Source organism: Panthera leo, chromosome F3, assembly GCF_018350215.1.
Source record: "Panthera leo isolate Ple1 chromosome F3, P.leo_Ple1_pat1.1, whole genome shotgun sequence".
Classification (NCBI taxonomy): domain Eukaryota; kingdom Metazoa; phylum Chordata; class Mammalia; order Carnivora; family Felidae; genus Panthera; species Panthera leo.
Genome location: NC_056696.1, coordinates 1,029,328 through 1,052,482, shown reverse-complemented (window position 1 = coordinate 1,052,482; position 23,155 = coordinate 1,029,328). Strand labels below are relative to the sequence as shown.

The 23,155-nt window shown below is 59.1% G+C and overlaps 1 protein-coding gene across 13 annotated transcripts in view; it reads left to right on the top strand.

Moving 5' to 3' along the window:
• Positions 1–4,861: 4,861 nt before the first annotated feature.
• Positions 4,862–23,155, top strand: part of TLR5 (toll like receptor 5) — a 40,538-nt gene continuing 22,244 nt past the window's right edge. For 2 of the 13 annotated variants that reach the window (XR_006198725.1, XR_006198724.1), the window contains exons 1-2: positions 4,868–4,948; positions 13,777–13,905. Coding sequence is in view for 10 of the 13 variants with exons in the window: in XM_042924833.1 (XP_042780767.1) it covers positions 18,192–21,011 (2,820 nt within the window). In the remaining 3 variants the exon portion in view is untranslated. Of the gene's footprint in view, positions 4,949–5,272; positions 6,471–11,146; positions 11,284–11,704; positions 11,798–13,130; positions 13,343–13,776; positions 13,906–15,412; positions 15,566–15,693; positions 15,822–16,169; positions 17,088–17,459; positions 17,535–17,820; positions 21,738–23,155 lie in introns of those variants that run through there. The other 11 variants (XM_042924833.1, XM_042924830.1, XM_042924836.1 and 8 more) reach the window with 11 other exon arrangements.

Genomic DNA, 23,155 nt, shown 5'->3' with positions numbered 1-23,155 from the left:
GAGGGAAGGGCAGGAAAGCAGTGGGAAGGGCAGGGGACAGGAGTTTGTTGTCCGCACAAAGGGGTTTTCACTGTGTTCCAGGTACAGGGAGAAGCCATGGGAAGACCTCAGTAGTGGAAAGACCCTGGAGCGTGACCTGAGTGGAGTGGGGCGGGGTCAGCTGCTGGCGGAGGTGACTATGACGGAGGGAGGTGACGGTGACGGCCTGACTTCTCAAGAACCCGTCCAGCTGTGTCCCCACGTGCCCTAGGAGTCTTTGGTGGAGCCGCTGGCTTGTCGCCACAGCAACAGGGTGGGGGGGCTACCACCTGCCAGGCTGGGCGGTTTCAGGCCACCTGCTGTTTTTTCCCCCGGTAAGGTGGCTCCTATTCTCCCCATTTACAGACTAGCAACCGAGGTTTAGAAAGACAGCAATTCATCCCAGGTCCCAGAGCTGGGCTTTGCCCGTGGGGCCGGCCGGCTCTGGAGCCCACGTCACTGCCAAGCGGAGATTCACGGCCGCCTGTTCACGGGTGACGGAGGAGAGGGGGGCCTGGCCCCGGCAGCGCTGACGGGCCAGAGACTGGGACTGGCAGCAGGGACGACGCCCCAGAGGACACAGGACAGCCTCTGTGTGGGGGGTGGGGGGGCGCGAGAGGACGTGTTCGCGCCTTCAGGGTCAGCGGGTGAAGCCCTGCACCGTCCGCAAAGACAAAGCGTGGGGAACATGACCCGGCCGAGGGAGAGAACCCCGAGGTCGTCACGGGTCCCCCCACTGCAGGGGGCGGTGCGCCAGGCGTGGACCCCACACAGGCCTCGCCGGACGCCCACCAGCACGTCCGCCACACGCATCCACTCGGAAGACGTTACTCGCCGTGGCGATCACTCCCAGAGCCCCTCCACCTTCTGAGATCCAGGCCACGGCTTTGGTTTTCCTAGTTTCTGTCCGGTCTCTTTGATTCTTCCCCCTTTACAAGCCCTTATGTGAGGTGTAGGACACACGCATGAAGCAGAGCGTTGTAACCACCCATCAATCGCCCACGAACCCTCTGTGACCAGCACCCAGGCCCAGACGAGGGTGGAGCGCCCCCCCTCCCACCGCTGCCCGCAAGACCGGGGCGTTCCTCCCCAGCGGGGCCGCCCTGATTGCCACAGAGATGCTGTCTGACCTTACGAAGTAGGTTACCTGTCACCTGTCTATGTCCACCTAAACAGCACAAGGTGGCCCTGCCAATTCTGAATTGTATATAAATGGAATAACATCGATCTCCTCTCTTGGGTCGTGATCTGTCTACATTATATGTTATTTTCGCTCACATATGTTTTTGCGTTTTAGCCATGTTGTGGGATATAATTCCAGTCCATTCCTTTTTGACGACGTTGGACGCTCCGTTTCATGACCTCATCGATGTCCAGTTTACTTGTCCACCCTACTGTTGATGGACGTTCAGGTTATTTCCAATTTGGTGACTGTACTGGTTATTTTTTCTGTGTAACCACTTATCCCCAAACGTAGCGTCTCGAAACAACAACACGTATTGTGTCACGGACTCTGGGCATGGCCCGCCCGGGTCCCCTGGCTCCGGCTGCTCACGGGCTGCAGTCCAGACGCTGACCGGGGCTGTGGTCTCGTCTCCAGGTTCGACTGGACTGAATTCACTTCCACGTTTACTCAGGGGTTGGTGGCAAAACTCCTTTCTCACAGGCTGTTGGACTAGGACTTCGGATCCTCTCCGGCTGGTGGCAAGAGGCCCCCTGCACCCCTGCCACGTGGGCCTGGTCACGGGGCAGCGGGCGCACTGCAGTCGGCTTCCTGGGAGAGGAGGCGACAGGGCCAGAGAGCAGGTGTGGACGTGTGGAAATCTCGTTATTTTGTAACCTAGAAGCAAGTCACTGGGTCCGGTGCACACCCAGAGGAGGGGTAAGGAGGAGGCGGGAGTGCGGGAGGTGGGAGTCCCTGGGAGCCACTGCAGGCATCGTCCGTCCCAGGGATAGCCCGACAGTGCTTTCTTAGTCACCTCCACGTGTGCCTCCGGGGCGCGCGCGGATCAGGCGTGGAGGCCGGGGTCTCAGGGCGCGTGGGTCTTCAGCCGTCCAAGATCATGCCCCACTTCCCCAAGCGCCCCCGGCCGTTCGCATTTCCGCTGGCGGCATGGGCGGATTTGGGTCACTGCGCAGTAACACTGACACTTGTTATTGTCAGACTCTTTATTGTGGCTCCGTGCATGTGGAGTATGTGATGTGTCAGGGTTCTGATTGGCGTTTCTCAGAACGCTAAGGACGTTTGGCACCTTTTCGCTCATTTGTTTATTGGTTGTCTTCGACTTCCTCTCTTTGAGCAACCGCCTGGGTCTTTCCTCTGTCTTCCTCTTTTCTTACCGATCGTGTGACTTCTTCGTACGACCTGGATTCTTGCTCCAAATCGCAAACGTCTTCCCCGGTTTTTCTTTCTTGCCTTTTCGCTCTTTAAATGGTCACTTTGGATGAGCAGAGGTATTTGATCATAACTAAATTTAAGTCTTTTCCGTTACAAACTCCTATCCTTTCCTGGGCCTTGGCCTCCCCTGTCGGTGTCCAGACTCCCTTCTTCACCCCTGTCCCCAGCTGTCGCCTCTGTCCTGATGCCTCCCGACCGGTCTCCTCTCCAGGCAGGTGTCTTGTACGTGGATGTACGGGTTCGGCTGTCTGCTGGGTGACACCCCCTGCACGTCCCACAGGCCGCACACACCAGTGTACCCCGAACTGACCTCAGCCTCCCCTCCAAGTCCGCCCTCTGCTGGGACCCCGCGTTTCCTCATTCCGCGGCTGGCATACCGCCCATCACAGAGCCCGGGTGGAATTGCATTGACAGCTCTTTCCTCGGCGAGGACCGTGTTTTTCGGATCCTACAACCTGAGCCTTGCCCCCGTCTGTCTTCTGGCACCAGAGTGTGAGTTCTACGAGGTGGCGACCTTGTGCAGGTTGCTTGTTATCATGATCCCCAGTACAGGGTCACGGGTTAAGAATCCTCGAGCCCAATTACCGAGTTCCAACCTGGCTCTGTCACTGACCAGCTGTGTAAGCGCCTGGGAGTAACGTAACCTCCTCTCCTTGAGTTTCCTCGTTTGTAGAAGGGGATGACGACGGTCCTGACTCACAGGCCGTGTGACGATTAGATCAGTCCGCGCGGGCCTGGTGCTGGGAACAGAGCAGAACACCTGGTGAGCGCTGATAAAGGTCGGCGTGGTTAGGGTCCTGCCACCTGCCTGGTGCTTGCCGCATGAAAGCACAGTGACACTCATTAGCTAAAATGAATGAATGTCACTGCTCTAATTTGCAATCGTTATCTTTGCTTGGACCATCGCAGGAGCCTCCTGACTGAGCACTTGTCCCTCACCCACTCACTCCACGCGTTGCTGTCAGGGGTAACTGTGATGTGCAGACTGGGGTGGGCTGTCCCTCATCACCTGCCCCATCTGGGGGGTCTCCAGTGCCCACCGGCCGACAGAGCACCATCCACACTCCTGCGGGCGTGGGCTCCTGCGCCCTGATTCCTGCCCCCACCACACACAAAGTGCATTCCATTCACACAACCAGGCAGTTTTCCAAATGAGCCACCTCCCTTCTGTCCCCAGTACCTCTGCTGTTCCCCGGCCCAGAGCCAGCGCCCTCCCCTCTGCTGTCTTGCCTGAATGGAAGGCCCTCCCCTGCCCTGTTGCTGCCCTGCCCACTCTGCCCTCCCCACAGCCACTCTGCCCGGCTGACAAGGTTGCCTCTATTTTCTTAGTTGCCGCAAGGACGTCAGACCCTGGATGCAGGGACTTGCACTTCACCAAATTTATACCCATCTGTGTCCACGTGCACCTTCCCTGCTGGGCTCTGAGTTGTCCCTGGAAGTCAGCTCAGGATTTGTATTCCTGGAGGAAGCACTGGGTCTGTAGTGGAAGCTTAATACAGCTGCTGAATGGAGGGTGAGGGTTTTTAAGAACATTATTTATTTTGAGAGAGAGGGAGCATGAATGGAGGAGGGGCAGAGAGAGAGAGAGAGAGACAGAGAGAGAGAGAGAGAGAGGATCCCAAGCAGGCTCAGTGCAGACCCCCATGTGGGCCATGAAACATGAAATCATGACCGTGGGCTTGCGGGGGCAAGGAGCCCTGCATGGGGGGAATCCGGGGGTGGAGGTCCGGGGAGCAAGGAGCCCTGCACTGGGGGTGGGGATTGGGGGTCCGAGGTGGGGGTCTAGGGGTAAGGAACCCTGCACGGGGCGGGGGAGTGGGGGTCCAGGGGCGCAGGCCCCTCTTTGCTGGCTTGGCTGTGCCTCTGGACAGTTACTCCAGGTCTCCTCTGCATGGCGTGGGGAGGAGGGGCCGCGCTGGCCTGGATGACCCCAAGGACAGTCGGGGGCAGCCCCTTCCCCTCGGATCCAGTCCAGGGCGCCCCAAGCACTGAGCAACCGCGTCCCAGTCACCCGCCCCGAAGCGCACAGGTGTCCCTGCATGTTTCCTCGTCCCTGCAGTCGCAGGGTCTCGGGGGGCGAGTGTGGGGGGCCCCCCCGAGGTTGGAACAGGAGGTCGTACCACTGGTCACAGAGCTTAAAGAGATGACCCGAGCCTCGGGGCGGGGCCTGTAGGGGGGCGGGGCTAGAAGGTGGGCGGGGCCTGTTCTGTGAACTAGGACCGGCGGGGGCAGCTTCTGGCAGGTGGGCGGGGCCCGGACGGAGAGCTGCTGGTCAGGTGGGCGGTGCGTGGGTGGAGGGCGGGGCGTGTGAGTGGGGCGGGGCCTGCCCGAGACACGTGGGCGGGGCTTGATCTGGCAGGTGGGAGGGGCCCGGGAGGGGCCAGGCGGGGAGGGTGGAGGGAGGAGCATGCGGGCGGGGGCCTCGCGGGGCGGGGGCATGTGGGCGGGGTACTGGGAGGGACTGGACCCTGGCGGAGGAGCCGGTGGAGAAGTGCGCGGAGCTGCGGGAGGCGCGGGGAGCCCTTCCCGGAGGTAAGCGCCCCGCCGCCGACGAGGACCCCTGTCCCACCCCGGGCTGCTGGCGCGGTCGGGCGCCACCCCCCGGGGGCGTCCGGGCGGCTTCCGGCTCTGCTCCCTGGACGGGGACTGGGCGCGTGGCCGGCTGGTGCCCTGGGGGCGGGACACGGGGAAGCCGGGGCGCCCCCACCTTTGGAGAGCTGTCGCTTTCTCACTTTCGCTTTCGTCCCCACCTGGGAGGGGGCACGTGGCCTCCCGGCCCCCCCGGAACACCGGCACCCGGCGCACCCGGCGCAGACCCGGCGGAGGCGGCACGGTTTACCCCGCCGGCCTTCACGTCGTAAACAATCCGCCTGTGAAGACGCGGGCGCAGAGGCAGGGCGCCTGGAAAACCGCCGCCGGCACAGCCTCGCAGGGCGGTGTGGCTCATCTCGGGGTGAGGGGTGCGCGGCCGCAGGAAGCCAGGCTGCCGGGACCATGGCGAGGGGCTTGCTCCTTCCCGTGGGTCAGCTCTGAGCGCACCTGCCCCGCGCCAGGTGACCCGTGAACGGCACCCTAGACACTGTTCCTGGGCAAGGACGCAATAATCCATAGGACGCCCTGTGTGGAGGTCGGGTGGTGTCACAGGGTCACTCGCTTGTTTCACAGTGCCCTGGGGACGTCACCCTCAGTGGTCCTTCCACCCTAAGTGGTGTCACTGGGTCACCCACTTGGCGGCTCGCTCTGAGAGAAGCAGAAACTGATTGCATGTTCTGAATGCAAAACTGACCCTGCTCGTTTTTGGCTTTGTCTTCTCGGAAGACTTCTCGGGAAGTTGTGTCCAGCCTCACAGAGACCTCCTTTGTCGGTTTGCCTGCCAGTTTGCTGACTGTTGAAATCAGAATAGGCCTGTTGGGGTGCTTCTGCTTGCTCACAGACTCAGCACAAAACCCCGGGATGTGCAGTGACTGGGTCCGGATGTGTGTTTCACTCTTAGTTTTGTGGACAGCCCGCAGATCCAGACCTCTGTATGGCCTCCTGTTAGGGTGATTCCCACTGCTGGCTTGGCATCCCAACCCCTGTGAGCTCTGCTCTGTGGGACCTGCTCGTGTGAGGCATTGTCCCTGCTCCTCAGAGGCTCCCAGGTTCAGGTGGAAAGACAAAACCAGCATCTGGGAAACGAGAGCAGTTAAGTGTGAAGTCCTGTGCTATCACCTGCTAGTTCAAAGGTGACAGCCAGCGTGGGCTGGTAAAGACGGGGCTTTGGGGAGTCACTGGTCATCCTCTGGATTTAGAAACGGCAGCCAGAGACTGGGACAGGCAGGTGGAAGGAGGTCCGAGGGTAATACTAAGACTTAGAATACGTAATGGTGCTCACTGCCCACCAGCTGTGATCCAGACCCCCCTGTCGCAGACTTTGACTCTGGAGTTCTCGCTTGTCCAGCAAGAGAGCAGATGCAGCGTTGAATACGAGAGGCTAATGTCCGGGAGGAGACAAGAGCCCCGAACAGGGGCTTCCTCTCCGCATTTATTGGGCTTTCAAGATCTTACACACAGGGTGAGTGTGAAGAAAACAAGATCTTACACACATGAACGTGGAGAGAACAATCAGACAGTAATCATTAACTTGTGTGTGTAAGAAGCAAAGGGTCTGGGGTGGGGGGGGGCGGGTGAGTGGATTTTGTGATCAAAGTACAATAGTATATTGGCTCCAGAAGGAAAGTAATTTCCTGCAGGTGAAATAACGTTTCTCACAGTCCCAGTACAATATCCCGCCAGCTAACGTCAGGCGATTTTACCCCGCAGGGGTGGCGTTCTGCCCGAAGCTTTTTTCTAACCCATTTATGTGAGTAAAACCTATTTCCCCACAACCCCCCACCTCCCTCTCCAGCTCTGGCCACTCTCTTCATGCTCCCTGACGCACTGACCTCCCCGACACACTGACCTTCCAGAAGGTTCTTACCGAGCCTATTTTGCATGCCTCACTCTCCTTACACTCGCTCTCCTGCCCAGAATGCCCTGTTGGGGAGTCCTCTACATCTTTTAAGAAGCATCTCAAATGGCCCCTCTTCTGATGGGTTCCTCAAGGGCAGAGTTGGGGAGCCCATCATCTGCCCTCCGTTGCTCCTTGCCCACTGCTTGCTCCCTCCTCCGTTGGAGCTCTTGTCCCCTGCAGTGCCTGCTGGGGGGAGGGGTCTTTGTCCGACTCGCTGGGGACCCTCTGAGCCAGCGCTAGTGTCTGGCACATAGCAGGCATTTGGTACATGATCCTTGGTTGCACATACAGGGCACAGGAAGCACCTCAGCCACCTGGTGCGGAAGGTGTGGGCTAAGCGTTATTACTGGGAACCTGAGACTGGATACCTCTGGTGGAGCCAAAGCCCAGCGGCCTTGAGGGGCTAGTGTTAGGTGGTGGCAGTCCTCAAGGCCCTCGGCAGCCCCCTCTGCCCCCGGGATGGCAGGCGCGTCCTTCTTGGCTGCAGAATACCCTCTCCATCCTCGCCCCCACCAGCGCCCACAGGCTCACACTTGGACCTTCTGAGTGACTCCACCTGCGGGGGCTCCAGGCCCGGGCTCCCTCCTGTCCCTTGAACATGGTGCCCGGGTGCCTCTGCCGGTACTGCCCCCCCCCACCACGGTTCACCGCTCCTGTGACTTAGGTGCCAGCGTCTATACCCCTAGTTAGAGGTGCCCTCGGGCTGGGGGTGCATCCTCCTCTGCCTCGAGGCACCACATATGGTCCTGTAACGACATCAGCCCCTGCCCTCCGTGGCTGCCTTCAGGCTCGGGACGTTAGCTCCCTGAAGGCAGAGATTGGGTTTGTCTTGGTGAAGCCCCAGCGGCTAACACCCTCCCTGGGAGACCGTGCCCAGGAAGCATGTGCCAGACAGAAGACTGACCTGGGCGGTGGGAATGTAAAAGGAGGGACAACTCTAGAGACATCTGGGAAAGAGGAGCTGGGACTTGGTGCTCAGTCCCAGGAGGAGAGTCTCCCAGAAGGCTGGCTCACCACCTGCCAGGCAGGTGTCAGGAGAGGGGGGCCCTGGCCCCAGGAGACGCCCACGTCCGTGCTTCTCCCTCTCTCAGGGCTGGAGAGAGATCCTGGGGGCACGAGTGGTGGGGACAGTCCAACTCGTGAAACGTGACCTGCAAGCCAGGGGTGGGGGGAAGGAAAAGGAACGGGGAAAACAAGAGGACGAGGGAGGAGGCATTTCAGGAAGACATAGGAGCAAAGCTGTCAGTGCTACAAGAGAAAACGGGGAGATTCAGATAAGAATAGGTGAGGAGGGGAGCTCAGGACGGGGCCCCAGAAGGAGGCCACGGGGCCAACCGAGCCCAGGCAGCGGGCGCCCCTTGTACTTCCTGTCTGAGGAATTTGGCCATCGGCAAAGAGTGGCCCCGTGAAGAGATTGTGTCTGTTTCATAAGAGATCTGATCCCTGTTTGGGAAACCGAAGCAAGCTATTTCCGGGTACAGCCTGGCCACGTACCTGGCCGCCAGGTCACACTCACATGTGCACATTCAGAGACGGGACGAGGGGAATTCAGCTCATCAAGGATGCCCCCACGGTGGCCCCAGGATTCCCCTCTCCCAGCCCGGGGCTTTGGCCGTGGTCTTGGACGTTCCCGCCCACAGCAAGTTGGCCTCTGGCCCCGGCGCCCCACCCAGGATGGAGCAGGGGTGTGGGGCTGCTGGCCCAGGGCGGTTTCCACCCTCAGGAACCTCCCTGGGGCCCGGTCCCCAGTCGCCAGCACGAGGCAGGAACGTGTGCTTGCAGCCCCGGCCGCCCCCGCTCCCAAGTCCCTGGTGCCGCGAGTGAACTCTTCCTCCTCCACCCCTGGGAGACGCAGGACTCCCCCCTCCCAGCCTGACTCCCTCCCTCACCTCCCACCCAGGGCGGCTCTGCCGGGCTGCCGAGTGGGCTTGGTTTCATCAGCCCAGGGGGGTTTCTCTTTTTGTTTTCCTTAGCTCAGCCCAGAGTACAACCCTCCCCGGGATGGTTCTCTGGTGCTTGTAATCTCTCTTCTCATTTCCATCGTGTCCATAGTTTAATAAGGATTTTCTTCACTGTGCCTCCGCCGCCCCCCACTGCTTCCATTTACATCACAATCCAGGTTGTCATAACTTCCTGGAGAGGCGAAGGCGGCTCTTCGGGGGGCTCGGGGCTCTGGCACCTGGCTGTTGCCCCTCTCTCCGGGCCATCAGCTCGCAGGCTTGGCCGAGGTGCGGTCGGGGAGGCTGTCAGAGCCTCGAGGTTAATTTTCTGAGAGTATTGGTGCCGCCTGAAGCTGAAATCAGGTAGAGATATTCAGTCCGTGGAGAGCTCCCTTTTCTGGAGGATTTTAAGCGTGTGGTGCGTGTTGTTAGTGTTTAATCATCACCCAAGTGAAATTATTTTTTTTCCAGTCAGATGTTTTAAAACGGTGCGAAAGAATTTATAATAAACAGAAGAGAAACCATTCTGTTGGGTTTTTGACACACTGGCTTCTTCAGAATATCAGTTCCTCTGGATGCTGGTGTGGTCGGGTGGGGGGGGGGGGACCACCACTGGAAGATATTAAGGGCAATCCGGCAAGATTTTCCCTAACTTCCAGGAGTGCTGAAAAGGGAAGCTCCTGAGGCCACACCATGCTGGGAAATCCCCTGTCCCTCTCAGTGTTCCCCTTTGGTGGCTCCTAAAGGGAGTGCATCCCTGGAGAGGTGCGCCTGGACTAACGATGTCTGTGTCCTTAAGCAACAAGAACCATCAGAGGGTGGCGCGTGAGGAACCGATCACTCTGGATCAGGCACCGGAGTGTCCCCCCTTGTGTGTGTGTAGAGGGCCCCACTGGTGCTCAGAGAGGCTGGTCATCCATTCAACTGGGAACGAGGACTCGAATTCAGCTGCAGACTTAGTCCTCATTTTGATCCCATCCTCCCCCCCCCCCCCACCCCCAAACAAAACGGTGTGCGGGGCAAAACAGATGCAGAGCTCAGAGCGAGCAGAGCATCGGGGAGGGGGGTGGATGATGCCAGCGGCGGCCCTGGCGAGCCCTCACCCCGGGCCCTGCGCTCACCCCGCGGCCGCGTCCCGACCCGCCCTCGGCCGCCCCCTGCCGGTCGGCGGCAGAAGCGCCTGCCCTGGAACCGGGAAGGCCCTCGCACCTGTTTCCTCAGCTGCGCAGCGAGGGAACCCACGTGTCGTGTCCAGCCCCGGCCTCGGGACCCTCAGCTGATCCCCGTTGGCAACCATCTGGTGCTTCACCCGCCAGGGTCGAGAAGAGTTGGGGTGAGCGTATTAACGTGGCCCCTTCCCAGAAGTGACCGGGCAGCACCTACCCAACCTTCATCCCAGGAGAACAGGCAGCCTGAGCAGTGAGTGTGGACAGATGGCGGGTCTCGGGGCCTTGCCACTCAGCTGTGAGGGTCACCTGGAGGCTTGTGGAGAGCCAGAGTGTCAGGTCCCCGCCCGCCTGCTGACCAGATTGCGTTTTAGCGGCACCCGCAGGTGGTCCCGGATGCCTCCGAGGGGCTGGGCCCTGTGCAGTATACTCCATTCTGAGTTTTTGGAAAAGATCAAAATGACGACTAAGTCTGCAGCTGGATTCAAGTCCTAGCGCCCAGCTGGAGGGGTGCGCGACCCTGAACACTTCCTCCGCCTGTAGGACCCCTCATCCTAAATCTGAGACCTAACGATTCCTAGCCAGTGTCCCCTGACTCGGGCCTCATTTAGCCAGCGAGCTGCTCCGAAGGTCAAACTCTGATGGCGAACTTGGCCATCTGCCATAGAGCAGACAGTGCTGGTCCTCAACCCTGGGCGGAAGCCTTCGTCACCGAATGACCATGGCAAAGTCACGTGAAAAGGGACTTAGGTCCGGGGAGACGCTCCCTCCCCACAGCGATTTGAAGAAAAATGCGCCGGATCGTGAAAGTGTGGACTTTCCCTCTCCGGAGTCCCAACGAAGAAAGCTCCCCATCTGACTGGCCCAGACACTGGGCCTCTGAACCAGAGGCTGGGCCTAGACTTCTCAAGACCCTGCGGCTCTGATGGCCCTCGTGCCTTGATTTGCAAAATGGTCTCAATCTTTTCTAGTTGAAATTCTGCTCAGTAGGACACACGCCTAAAGCTTCAAATTCTTCTGCAAAGAAAACTGCCATATGGCATAGAAAAACATGTGCATCACAGTTTGTTTCTCCCCCTTAATTAGCTTTTCTCCTTTAAGAAAACAAAAGCCCTTTATCTTGACTCACCAGATCAACACTGACCACCTTCGTCATTGTGATGAATCTCCTAGAGTCTCAGGAACGGGAGCCCTGGACCAGCCGGGGAGTGGGGGTCTGTGCCCCCAGAATAAGGACGTGTTAGGAGCTCCCCGTGTTAGAACTAGGAGGTGAGTCTGATGAAAATAAGCCTTCGGAATATTAGTGGGGATAATATTACTGGGGTGTTAAACTGTGCTACCTCAGGAGTACTGCACAAATAAAAACAGGGTCTCCGCCCTCAAGAGACGTGCAGTCTAGGGGGAAAGTGTTTAATAAAAACGCTGTCTGGGAGGTGTGGACAGAATATCAGGGTGAGATAAAATGTGCCCCGGGGGTATGAGGACTGCCGGCCTCCGAGGTGGCCTCTGAAGGGTGAGCTGGATATACAGACAGAAGCATCCCACCCCCCGGGGTCCAGCCTAAGGAGGGAAATTGGGTGGAGGCCAAGTTCTGAGCAGGTGGCCTCCCTCTGGAGCACAGGCCCAGACTGCAGGTGCGGTCGGGAGGGGGGGTTGGCTTGGGATCCCCTCTGTCACACGAGAAGGTCAGCCATTCCAGGGTAGACTACAGTCTACAGTGGACGGCCCAGAAGTCCTGTTCCCTTCGTGGGCAGAAGGAGCCAGTGAAGTCTTCTGATCAGAGGTGTGCTTTCGGGCTCCCTGGGGTAGCTGGATGAGGGGTGCATGTGTCTGTGGGGGACCGGCTGGGAGGTCAGTGGGCAGGGGCAGGGGGGACATGACCGGCAGGGGGGCAGTGCCCTGGGGTGAACCTTGCAGAATTGGCCACCAACTGCGTTGAGGTCACACCGGTGGGGGTCTGTGGGTCCAGGACGGTAGGGGTCTGTGGGTCCAGGACGGTGGATGGGGGGGAGGGGCTGTGGACGGGGGAGGGGGCTGTGAGTCCAGGAAGGTGGAGGGGGGGAGGGGCTGTGGGTCCAGGACGGTGGACTGGGCAGGACGGGGAGAGGGGCTGTGGAGGGGGGGGGGGGGGGGGGGGGTGGAGGGGGGGGTTAGGGGGCTGTGGGTCCAGGACCATGGTTGGGGGGAGGGGCCTATAGGTCCAGGACGGTGGACGGGGTGGGAGGGGCTGTGGGTCCAGGACGGTGGACTGGGGGGGTGCGGGGGGGGGGGGGGGGGGGGGGGGGGGGGGGGGGGGGGGGGGGGGGTGGGGGGGGGGGGGGGGGGGGGGGGGGGGGGGGGGGGGGGGGGGGGGGGTGGGGGGGGGGGGGGTGGGGGGGGGGGGCGGGGGCTGTGGACGGGGGGAGGGGGCTGTGGGTCCAGGACGGTGGACGGGGGAGGGGCTGTGGGTCCAGGACGGTGGATGGGGGAGGGGCTGTGGGTTCAGGACGGTGGACTGGGGGGAGGGGCTGTGGGTTCAGGATGGTGGACGGGGGAGGGGCTGTGGGTCCAGGACGGTGGACTGGGGGGAGGGGCTGTGGGTTCAGGACGGTGGACGGGGGAGGGGCTGTGGGTCCAGGACGGTGGACGGGGGAGGGGCTGTGGGTCCAGGACGGTGGACTGGGGGGAGGGGCTGTGGGTTCAGGATGGTGGACGGGGGAGGGGCTGTGGGTCCAGGATGGTGGACGGGGGGAGGGGCTGTGGGTCCAGGATGGTGGACGGGGGAGGGGCTGTGGGTCCAGGACGGTGGACTGGGGGGGCTGGGGGGAGGGGGCTGTGGGTCCAGGATGGTGGACTGGGGTGGGGAGGGGCTGTGGACGGGGGGAGGGGGCTGTGGGTCCAGGATGGTGGACGGGGGAGGGGCTGTGGGTCCAGGATGGTGGACGGGGGAGGGGCTGTGGGTTCAGGATGGTGGACGGGGGCGGGGCTGTGGGTCCAGGACGGTGGACTGGGGGGGCTGGGGGGAGGGGGCTGTGGGTCCAGGACGGTGGACTGGGAGGGTGCGGGGGTGAGGGGCTGTGGACGGGGGGGGGGGGGGGGGGGGGGGCTGTGTGTCCAGGACGGTGGATGGTCTCCAGGTTCTGAGGTTGGATCGGGCCTGAAGCAGCTTCACAGCCTGGTTCTCGCTGCTCCACCCGCTGCCCGACACCAGTGCGAGTTCCTGTTTTCTTCACCCCGCGTGGGCTCCCGGCTCCCGTTCCGGACGCGCCGCGTGGTGTCTTCCTGACGGCTCTCGGCTCCGCTGTCCCGGAGCCCCCCGCTCGGAGGTCCGCTTCAGTCCTGCCTTGCTGTACGTCGTAGAAAGCCAGTCTGCATGGTATCTTGGTCATGCCACATGAGCCCGGATAATTTTGCGTCAATTCTGTTTGTCCAGGGGCCCTGCCCCCCCGCACTGCCTCTGTCATCTCCTCTGTCACCCGTTGCTGCAAATCCAGGGTCGAGCGGCCGGGTCCGGCGGGTACACCGTGGGGCGGTGAGGGGTTGTCTGCAAAAAGACAAAAGTGAAACTAGAAAGCTCAGCTCTGCTGTTCTGAGCTACGCGCCTCTGCAGGGATTTCTGTCTGTTACGTAAGAGGAGAAATCATTCTGATGGTTGGATCAATCAGCAGCTTGGGGACCAGGTGGCATCTTCCCGGCAAATGCGGTGGTTCCGTATCGGCATGCATGTATCTTACAGTCACCGCAAATCCTCACTTGTGAACCAGAGTTTCTCTTCTGTTCTAGAACAGAGGTTGGACTGCAAAGCTGAAAGTATTTGCCGTCAGGCCCTTCGCGCTCTGAGCCGCGTCCCGGGATACGGAGCGGGCCGGGCTGTCTGTGAAGCCGCGGGTTGGAAGGAGCGGAGTTTGGAAGGTCAGTGAACCCTCTGAAATGGTGCAAAATTGGGTTTGTGATGGGTACGTGCGTTTTTGGAGGGCAAGGAACCAGAGCTATCGGAGTTTCAGAGGGGTCTGTCTGTGACCTCACGACACTTAAGAACGACTGTAGAGGGTGGTGCTCGTCTGGCCAGGGAGGCTGGACCTCGTCTGTCCCTGTCCCCTCCCGTTGGGAGATGGGAAGAAGGTCACAGGAAACCCAGAGTGCGGTCGTCCCCCTACCATGTGTCTCCCCCGCCCTCGGCTCTCCTCCTGAAGCACATCTGAGAATCTGCTGCCTGAGAACAACAGACCTCCTTCCTCCAGCGTCTGTGTGGGCCGGGGGTGAACCCAGGGCTCAGAGTTAGGGCCCTGCGGGGACGGCCTTCCGTCCCGTCCATGCAGGTGCCGGCTGGTTGTGTCAGCAGCAGGATGGCAGGGACAGCATTGTTGCTGAGCTGTCCCTTTTGAGGTGGGCGGGGCTGGGGCTCACCTCTGGGGCTTCCCAGGAGCCTGATGCCCACATGTGCCCCGACTGGTTTGTTTTCTTTCTGATAATTCTCCCCTGCATCTGTCCCATCTTCCAGGACAAGGGCCTCCCCACCGTGTGCATCGGTCTGATCATCGGGGAAAGGGGGTGGGGGGGGGCAACCACTCGCTATGTGGGTGGAAAAAATAGGATTCAAAGAATATCTGGCTTTAATCATCTCAGAGCTTGTGGTGAATGTGGGGAGAAGAGGCTATGGCCACAGTGCTTAGAAAAGCATCCTTGTGGGGCGCCTGGGGGGCTCCGTCGGTTAAGTGTCCGACTTCGGCTCAGGTCATGATCTCCCGGTTCGTGAGTTCGAGCCCCACGTCGCTCTCTGTGCTGACAGCTCGGAACCCGGAGCCTGCTTTGGATTCTGTGTCTCCCTCTCTCTCTGCCCCTCCCCTGCTTGTGCACTCTCTCTCTCTCTCTCTCTCTCTCCCTCTCTCTCTCAAGAATAGATTTTAAAAAGCATTAAAGTTTTTTTTTAAAAAAGAAAAGCATCCTTGTTTAAAATTTTTTTTCATTTTATTTATTTTAGAGAGAGAGTGGGAGGGGGGAGGGACAGAGACAGAGAGAGACAGAGTCCCAAGCAGGCTCCACACTGCCAGCACAGAGCCCGTCGTGGGGCTTGAACCCACGAACCCTGGGATCATGACCACATGAGCCCCCAGGGGCCCCAGAAGAGCACCCATTTTATAACAAATGTTTAAATGACGGCTTTTCCATTTTGAAGTTGAAGCATAGGTATAATCTAATCTATAAACACGACGTTAAAGAAATCAATATAACGCCCTGACAGGAATATAACGAGGAAAGGAAAGGGGACGTAAGTGATGAGGAACTAATATGTCCTCATGCTAGAAGGCAAAGTGAGTTATTTTGACTCTCACACTCACTTATAAGGAATAAGTTTGGATTTAAGAGAAGAAAATATTCAACAGACATTTCTTAAAGTTTTATTACCTTTGACATTTAGAAATGAGGGCCACATAAACGGGGTCACACGCACCGTCCCCAGGAAGTCCACCCAGATGGCACGGATCATGGCTCCCATGGAGACCCAGGTCACTAGGAAGAGATTTTCCGGAATGGTGACTAACTCCTTGTTTGCAGCTGCGAACTGAGCAGGGTACGATCTTCCCTAGATTTGTGAGATCCCGTGTCTGGAAAATTCAGAATAGAAACAGTGCCAGGAATACTTTGTGGGGGTGGCTCAGTCAGTTAAGCGTCCAACTCTTGATTTTGTTACGGAACCAGGCTGGGACGCTGGCGGAAAACCCAAGTGGCACTCAGAGATCTTGGTGGACTGGAGATTTATTTAACACCGGCGGGCTCAGAGGAGACCGTTTCTCCAAAGATCTGAGCGCCAGATGCAAGTGCAGAGGGTAATTTATCGTCATCAGCTTCCATATCTGGGGGGGGGGGAGGGCGTGGGTTTCGCAAGCCGCAGCGAAGAAAGAAAGAAGAACCCGGAGGAGGGTCTCTAAGCTAGAGACCAGAGTTTGTTTTAGCCCCATCGGCCATCTTTGGCATTCTTTATTCACCTCTCCAGCTTCTCCAACAATTTAGCTCAGGTCATGATCCTGGGGTCGTGGGATCGAGCCCCACATCAGGCTCTGTGCTGACAGAGCAGAGCCTGCTTGGGACTCTCTCTCTCTCTGTGCCTCTCCTCTAATTGAGCTCTCTCTTCTCTCTCTCTCTCTCTCTCAAAATAAATAAATAAACTTTAAAAGGAAATACTTTGTTGGCCTGCAGAAGAGAGTCAGGGTCTGAGGTCACTTTGAGACGGTTTCAGCCTCCAGGGACGCCCGGCGGGTCATCGTCCCTGGAGCTGAGCAGCTCCGCCTGTGCAGGACCAGGTGCGTGTGGCCTCCCTGCTTCCCGGGGCGCGTCGTGGCCCGGACACCTGCACGCTCACAGGACGCTCCCGCAGAGACAGCTTCCCCATCGGGAGCCACTGTTCCGCACGGGAAGCCTCACCCAGGGTGATGGTTTCTGCCTCAGCAGAGACCAAGTTCCCCAAACAGATCAGTGTTGTTCCCTTGTTGGCAGCGATACTCGTTCAACCTCGCATTTCTTCTTCTTAGCAGCGGGCATCCTTCCATCCTCGCTGTGCTGATGGAGAATATGGCCTCGTAAGGGAGGGAGACGGCAGATAAGTCAGCCAGTGTTTGCGCCAGATAATTAAGGGCTTGTGATAGTTGCCTTGCAAGGAATAAACAAGGTGTGTTTGAGCGAGTTGGGGGCAGGGGAGTTACCGCAAATAGTGTGGGGGAGGCTCTCTGAGGAAGTGTCCATGTGAGGAGCAGAGAGAAAAGCGTTCCTGCACAGGACGCAGCATGTGCCAAGGCCCTGAGGTTGGAAAGAGTTTGGAGAGGCAGCCAGGAGCACCATGCTGGCACTCCCGGTCACCCGGGACTGGTGCTGACTGCTCCTCCCTCCGCACATACGGGCCTGTCCTTTTCCCTCCTGCCTCCAGGCCTCTGCTTCGGCATGATGTCAACAGAGAGGGCTTTCCTGACCACTGTCCAAGTAGCAACCAACACCCAGCCCTGGCGGTCCCTGTCTCCATTTTTCCTTCTTTTGTTGGGTGTCCCCCCTCCGCTGCTTCCCTGCACCAGCACGTGAGCCCATGAGGACAGTCATGGCTTGTGAGTTCGTCTTCTCTCCCGTGTCCCGAAAGGTGCCCAGCACCTAGTGGACACTCCCCACATACTTGCCGAGGAATTTGTTGGGGAGACAGAGCTGGAGCACAGAAGTCCTTGTGGCCATCGTCCCCAGGGCTCTGTGCAGGGAGGGGACAGCAGAGTCCCCAGGCCGCCAGGAGGGCGACCCACCCTGGAAGGTGCGGGGGACATGCGGCTGCCGCCTCAGGCCTTGGGCAGCAATGGTGAAAAATGATCAGATTGGGTCAACATTATCGCCGACGACTTCCCAGTGATTATTAAATGCCCGGTTTTGATGCTTGGGGTCAACTCGGAGTCGATGCCTCCTTGTGATTTGCTCTAATCTGTGTGTCACAGCCTCGGGTTTCCATGGAAACCAGCCCCCACACGGAGCAAAACACCAGCAGAGCCACGGACTAAGGCTTACGGCAGGTGCCTCCTTCTCCCCCTCCCCCTGCCCCCACCCCTCCTTCTACCCCCTCCCCATCCCTCCTTCTCCTCTCCCCCCCACCCTTCCTTCTCCCCTCCCCCCAGCTCCTCCTCCCCTCCCCCTTGCCCCTCCTTCCCCCTCCCCCTCCCCCTTCTTCTCTCCTCCCACTTCCCCCCCCTCCTTTCCCCCCCACCCCACCCCTCCCTTTCCCCCCCTCCCCTCCCCTCTCCCTGTCCCTCCTCCTGGCCCCTGAGCCGCATCAGTCTCTCCTTACTTCTGACGTTACAGTGAGAGCCCGTTGAATGGGCCGCGGGCACCAGACGCGGGGGCTCCGAGGGCCGATCCCCCCGCGTTTCCTCAGACCCCACAGCCCCGCACTGGGAACACCAGCCAGACGCAGCTGTGCCGCCGAGCATCCACACAGCCCTGCGGGCCGGCTGGCAGGGGCGCCCGGTTCGTCCGCATTAGACCCATCCTGTGATGCTTTGTGGACGGTGGCATAAAGTACCCCTGCTTGTGCGCTGAGGCAGCCCGGCTCTGGACGGAGGACTGAGGAGCCGGCTGGCTGGGAACGGGCCCAGGGGACGTGCAGACATGTCTCCACCTGCAGCTTTCTCCCACTGCCTGCGCAGACCTTGAGTAAGCGACTGCGTGAACTAATGAACCGTTACTGCAAAGACCATGTTTCTGAAGGACTTGGAATAGTGCTTACCTTGCAGGCCCACCCCCCCACAGCCGCACCCACAAAGGGTCTCGGCAGCAGGCAGGTCGTGCGGGAGCCCCCATGTCCCAGGGGCCCGCGCGCCATGCCTGGAGCTCGGTCGGCTGTGTCTTCATTTTCCCGTCTTCTCCGCGGGATCATGGGAGACCCCCTTGACCTTGTCTTTGGAGTAGTGCTCGTGGCCAGTCCTGTGCTGGCGATTTCTTCCTGCTCCTCGGACGGTCGGCTAGCCTTGTACCGATTCTGCAACCTCACCCAGGTGCCCTGGGTGCCTGGCACCACGGAGATCCTCCTGCTAAGCTTCAACTACATCGAGACTGTCACTGCCTCCTCATTTCCCCTCCTGGAGCAGCTGGGGCTGCTGGAGCTCGGGACTCAGTATACCCCCTTGCGTATTGACAGAGAGGCCTTCCGAAACCTGCCCAATCTTAGAGTCTTGGACCTGGGCGGGAGCCACATGCATTTCCTGCATCTCGACGCTTTCCAGGGGCTGCCCCACCTGCTTGAACTTCGACTCTTCTTCTGTGCTCTCTCCGATGCCGTGTTAAGAGACGGTTATTTCCGAAATCTGGAGTCTTTGACTCGCCTGGACCTGTCCAAAAATCAGATTCGTAGCCTTCACCTTCATCCTTCATTCCGGGAGTTGAATTCCTTGAAGTCTATCGATTTTTCCCTCAACCAGATACCCATCGTATGTGAACAGGAGCTCAAGCCCCTCCAAGGGAAGACGCTCTCCTTCTTAAGCCTCGCCACCAATGGCTTGTACAACAGGGTCCCCATGGACTGGGCCAAGTGTATGAACCCGTTCAGAGACATGGTGCTGGAAACCCTGGATGTTTCTCACAACGGCTGGACCGTGGACGTCACGGGGAACTTCAGCAGGGCCATCAATGGGAGCCAGACCTCCTCTCTGGTTCTCGCCTACCACATCATGGGGGCTGGGTTTGGCTTCCGTAACATCCGGGACCCTGACCGGAGCACATTTGCCGGCCTGGCCAGGAGCTCAGTGGCACGTCTGGATCTTTCACACGGCTTTATCTTCTCTCTGAACTTTCGGCTCTTTGAGTCTCTCAGGCACTTGAAGGTCCTGAACCTCGCCCACAACAAGATAAACAAGATTGCAGGGGAAGCGTTTTATGGACTCGACAGCCTGCAGGTTCTCAACATGTCACATAACCTTCTGGGCGAGCTTTATAATTCTGATTTCGGTGGACTGCCTGAGGTAGCCTATATTGACCTTCAAAACAACCACATTGGGATCATTCAGGACCAGACGTTCAAATCTCTGAAGACATTACAGACCTTGGATCTCCGCGATAATGCCCTTAAAACCATTTCTTTCATCCCGAGCATCCCTACTATCTTCTTGGGCAGCAATAAACTGGTGACCTTGCCGAACGTAAGGCTTACCGCCAACTTCATCCACTTGTCAGAGAACAGGCTAGAAGACCTGGACAGTCTCTACTTCCTTCTCCGGGTCCCTCACCTCCAGATCCTCATTCTGAATCAAAACCGCCTTTCTTCTTGCAACCCAGCTCATGCCCCAGCGGGGAGCCTCAGCCTGGAGAAGCTTTTCCTTGGAGGAAATATGTTGCAGCTGGCCTGGGAAACCGGCTTCTGCTGGGATGTTTTTAAGGGGCTCTCCCAGCTCCAGGTCCTGTATCTAAATAACAACTACCTGAATTCCCTTCCGCCAGGAGTATTTAGCGACCTGACCGCACTGAGGGGTCTCAGCCTCAGCTCCAACAGGCTGACCGTTCTTTCTCCCGGAGACTTGCCTGCGAATTTGGAAGTCCTGGACGTGTCCAGAAACCAGCTCCTGTCCCCCGACCCCGATCTGTTTGCGGGCCTCAGTGCCGTGGACATAACGTACAACAAGTTCATCTGTGAGTGTGAACTCCGTCCCTTCATCAGCTGGCTCAACCAGACCAACGTCACTGTGCTTGGGTCTCATGCAGACGTCCTCTGCATGTACCCCGCCTCGCTTGCTGGGACCTCCCTCTCCTCTGTGTCCATGGAGGGCTGTGACGAAGAGGAAGTCTTAAAGTCCCTGAAGTTGTCCCTTTTCGTTTTATCCAGTGTTACCGTGACTCTGTTCCTCACGGCCGTCCTCACGGTCGCCAAGTTCCGGGGGCTTTGTTTCCTCTGCTACAAGGCAGCCTGCAGACTGCTGTCCACGGACCACGCCAAGGGCAGCGGGTCAGACGTGTACAAATACGACGCGTATCTGTGCTTCAGCAACAAGGACTTTGAGTGGGTGCAAAACGCTTTGCTCAAGCACCTAGATGCTCAGTACAGCGACCAAAACAGATTCAACCTGTGCTTCGAGGAGAGAGACTTTGTCCCGGGGCAAGACCACATCGCCAACATCCAGGACGCCGTGTGGGGCAGCAGGAAGGTGGTCTGTCTCGTGAGCAGGCACTTCCTCCGAGATGGCTGGTGCCTCGAAGCCTTCAGTTACGCCCAGAGCCGCTGTGTGTCTGACCTCGACGGTGCCCTCATCCTGGTGGTCGTGGGCTCCCTGTCCCAATACCAGCTGATGAAGCATCAGTCTCTCAGGGGATTCGTGCGGAAGCGGCAGTATTTGAGGTGGCCCGAAGACGTCCAGGATGTCGACTGGTTTCTTAATAAACTCTCTCAGCACCTTCTAAAGAAAGAAACGGGAACGAAGAGAGACGGCGACATTCAGCTGCACACCGTAGCGAGCGTCTCCTCATCCGCTAATCCCAAGCCACGGACAGCTCTGCATCTGCGCTAAGCTACCGTTTGGGGTCCTTTCTCGTAGCTTGTCTTTCCTACCAGGAGCACGACGGGCTGTTGGTTTTCGTGCCAACACGATGCCCGGTCTCCCTGACCCCACCGTGGAGGGGAGTACTGTTTTCTCCCGTTGTGCCGACCACAGGGCGTGCCCCGGTCGCGGGACGGGCACCGGGAGACCCTTCCCCAGCACTCAGGCCGTCCCTGCAGAACAACACTAAATGAGCACACGGACGAAGAGGCGGGTTTCCTCCGCCTCGTGGGAACAGTGCCGTTGCTGGGTACGGGTCACGCCTCATCTCCGGGTAGGGGTGACCCCGAGGAGGCCGGGACGAGAATCGCTAGATGTCTCGGGGCCATACCACACTTCCTGTTCTGACCCTCGAGGTCTCACCTCTGTGGGCCGTGAACGTTCTTTCTCAGCCTTATTTCCTCCAACTCATCAGCCGTTCGGCGGCTGCAGGGAGAGCAAGGCCCACCTCCTGGTCTGAGTCCTGATTCTGCTCCCGTGGGCTGTGTGACCCAGAGTGCCTGATGTGCCCTCTCTGGGCCTGGTCTCTCGTCCGTGGGCATGCTCGTATCTACCAAGGATGTCAGGCTTCTCAAACCTTTCCTTGGTCGCCCTGTCGGCCACAGGGACGCACACTCGGGGGCACCTTTGCTGGCAGTCGAAACTTCCTTGAGATTGTATTTTTTTACCTCAAAAGAAATCTATATACATTTTGCATTCTGTCTTTTTCCATGTTGATTTTATCTTTTTTTATTAAAAAAAATTTTTTTTAATGTTTTTATTTATTTTTGTGACAGAAAGAGACAGAGCATGAGCACGGGAGGGGCAGAGAGAGAGGGAGACACAGACTCCGAAGCAGGCTCCAGGCTCCGAGCTGTCAGCACAGAGCCCGACGCGGGGCTCGAACCCACAGACTGTGAGATCATGACCTGAGCCGAAGTCGGACGCGCAACCGACTGAGCCACCCAGGCGCCCCATCCATGTTGATTTTAATACAGGAACGTTTTTCTGCGAAGGTGTAAAGAAAACCAGGGAAAGTGTGCCAAAGTCACCCCGGGGTTTCGCACACCTCCTCCCCCAAATCCGGGGGCCCCTAGGCCTGGGCTCGGCGCTCACCCTCCTGTCTCTGTGCCCTGCCCTGACTCCTCCAGAACACACATCCCACAGTCCACCTCTTCCTTCTGGAATGTTCTCCCAGCCCCCTGGTGGGCCTCCCTTTTGTGCAAACTCTTGGCACCTCACCTGTTCTTCTAAGACCAGCACTTTCTACTTTCTCCGAGAGCTGGGAGCCTGTCGGCTGCTCCCCACTCTGACTGCAGGCTCCAGGGGGGACCTTTCTTCTGTGTCCCACCCCCCCCAGCCGGCACAGACCACATACGGTGTCAGGAAGGAATTCCTTCTCTCCGTCCTCATCCCAATCTGCCTGGTGAATCTCCTAGCACAACTGCCCGTTCCTTGTAAGCCGACACATTTGCGTCACTGATACGTAGCACTGTGCTGTGCCTGGACTGTGGGCCCCGAGGGCAGGGACCTTGTGTCGTTCATCATGGTCTCCTAAGCCCCTGCGGTGCCTGGCCCATAGTACGTGCCGAATGAAGGCCCGGTGGGCCGGCATCCCTGGTGTCCATGTTGGCTCCTGGGGGAGGGGAGGTCTGCCAGAGCAGGTGCTGAGTGGGGGCGGGGGGTTTCCAGCCTGAGGCTCGTTTCAGACCCTGCAGCATGGCTGGGGCCCCTGGGGGTGGGGGTGGGGGGACAGTCAGCCTCAGTGAGCAGCCTGGGGTTGGGCTAGAATGACGGGATGGAGAGGTTGGTTGGAGGGATGGGGCGATGGGAGGGATGAGGGGTGGGAAGATGGGAAGGAAGACAGGGTGAGAAGCCTCTCTTGACCCAGGACTAGGAAATGCGGTGAAACAGGCATCACGGTGAGACGTTGCTGCCGTGACAGTCCCCACCAGGGATCCAGAAGACGGTCAAAGGCCGGCGTCTCGGGACAGTCTTCCTGCCCCACGGGCTCGCTGCAGGAACGTGGCTGCACGGCCCTGACCCTGTCCCTCATCTGGACGGCCCATAGGAACAGGCTGGCTGGGCGGGGCGCTCCCTTGTCCTGGGGCAGCGCTGCCCCAGGTGCCCCCTTG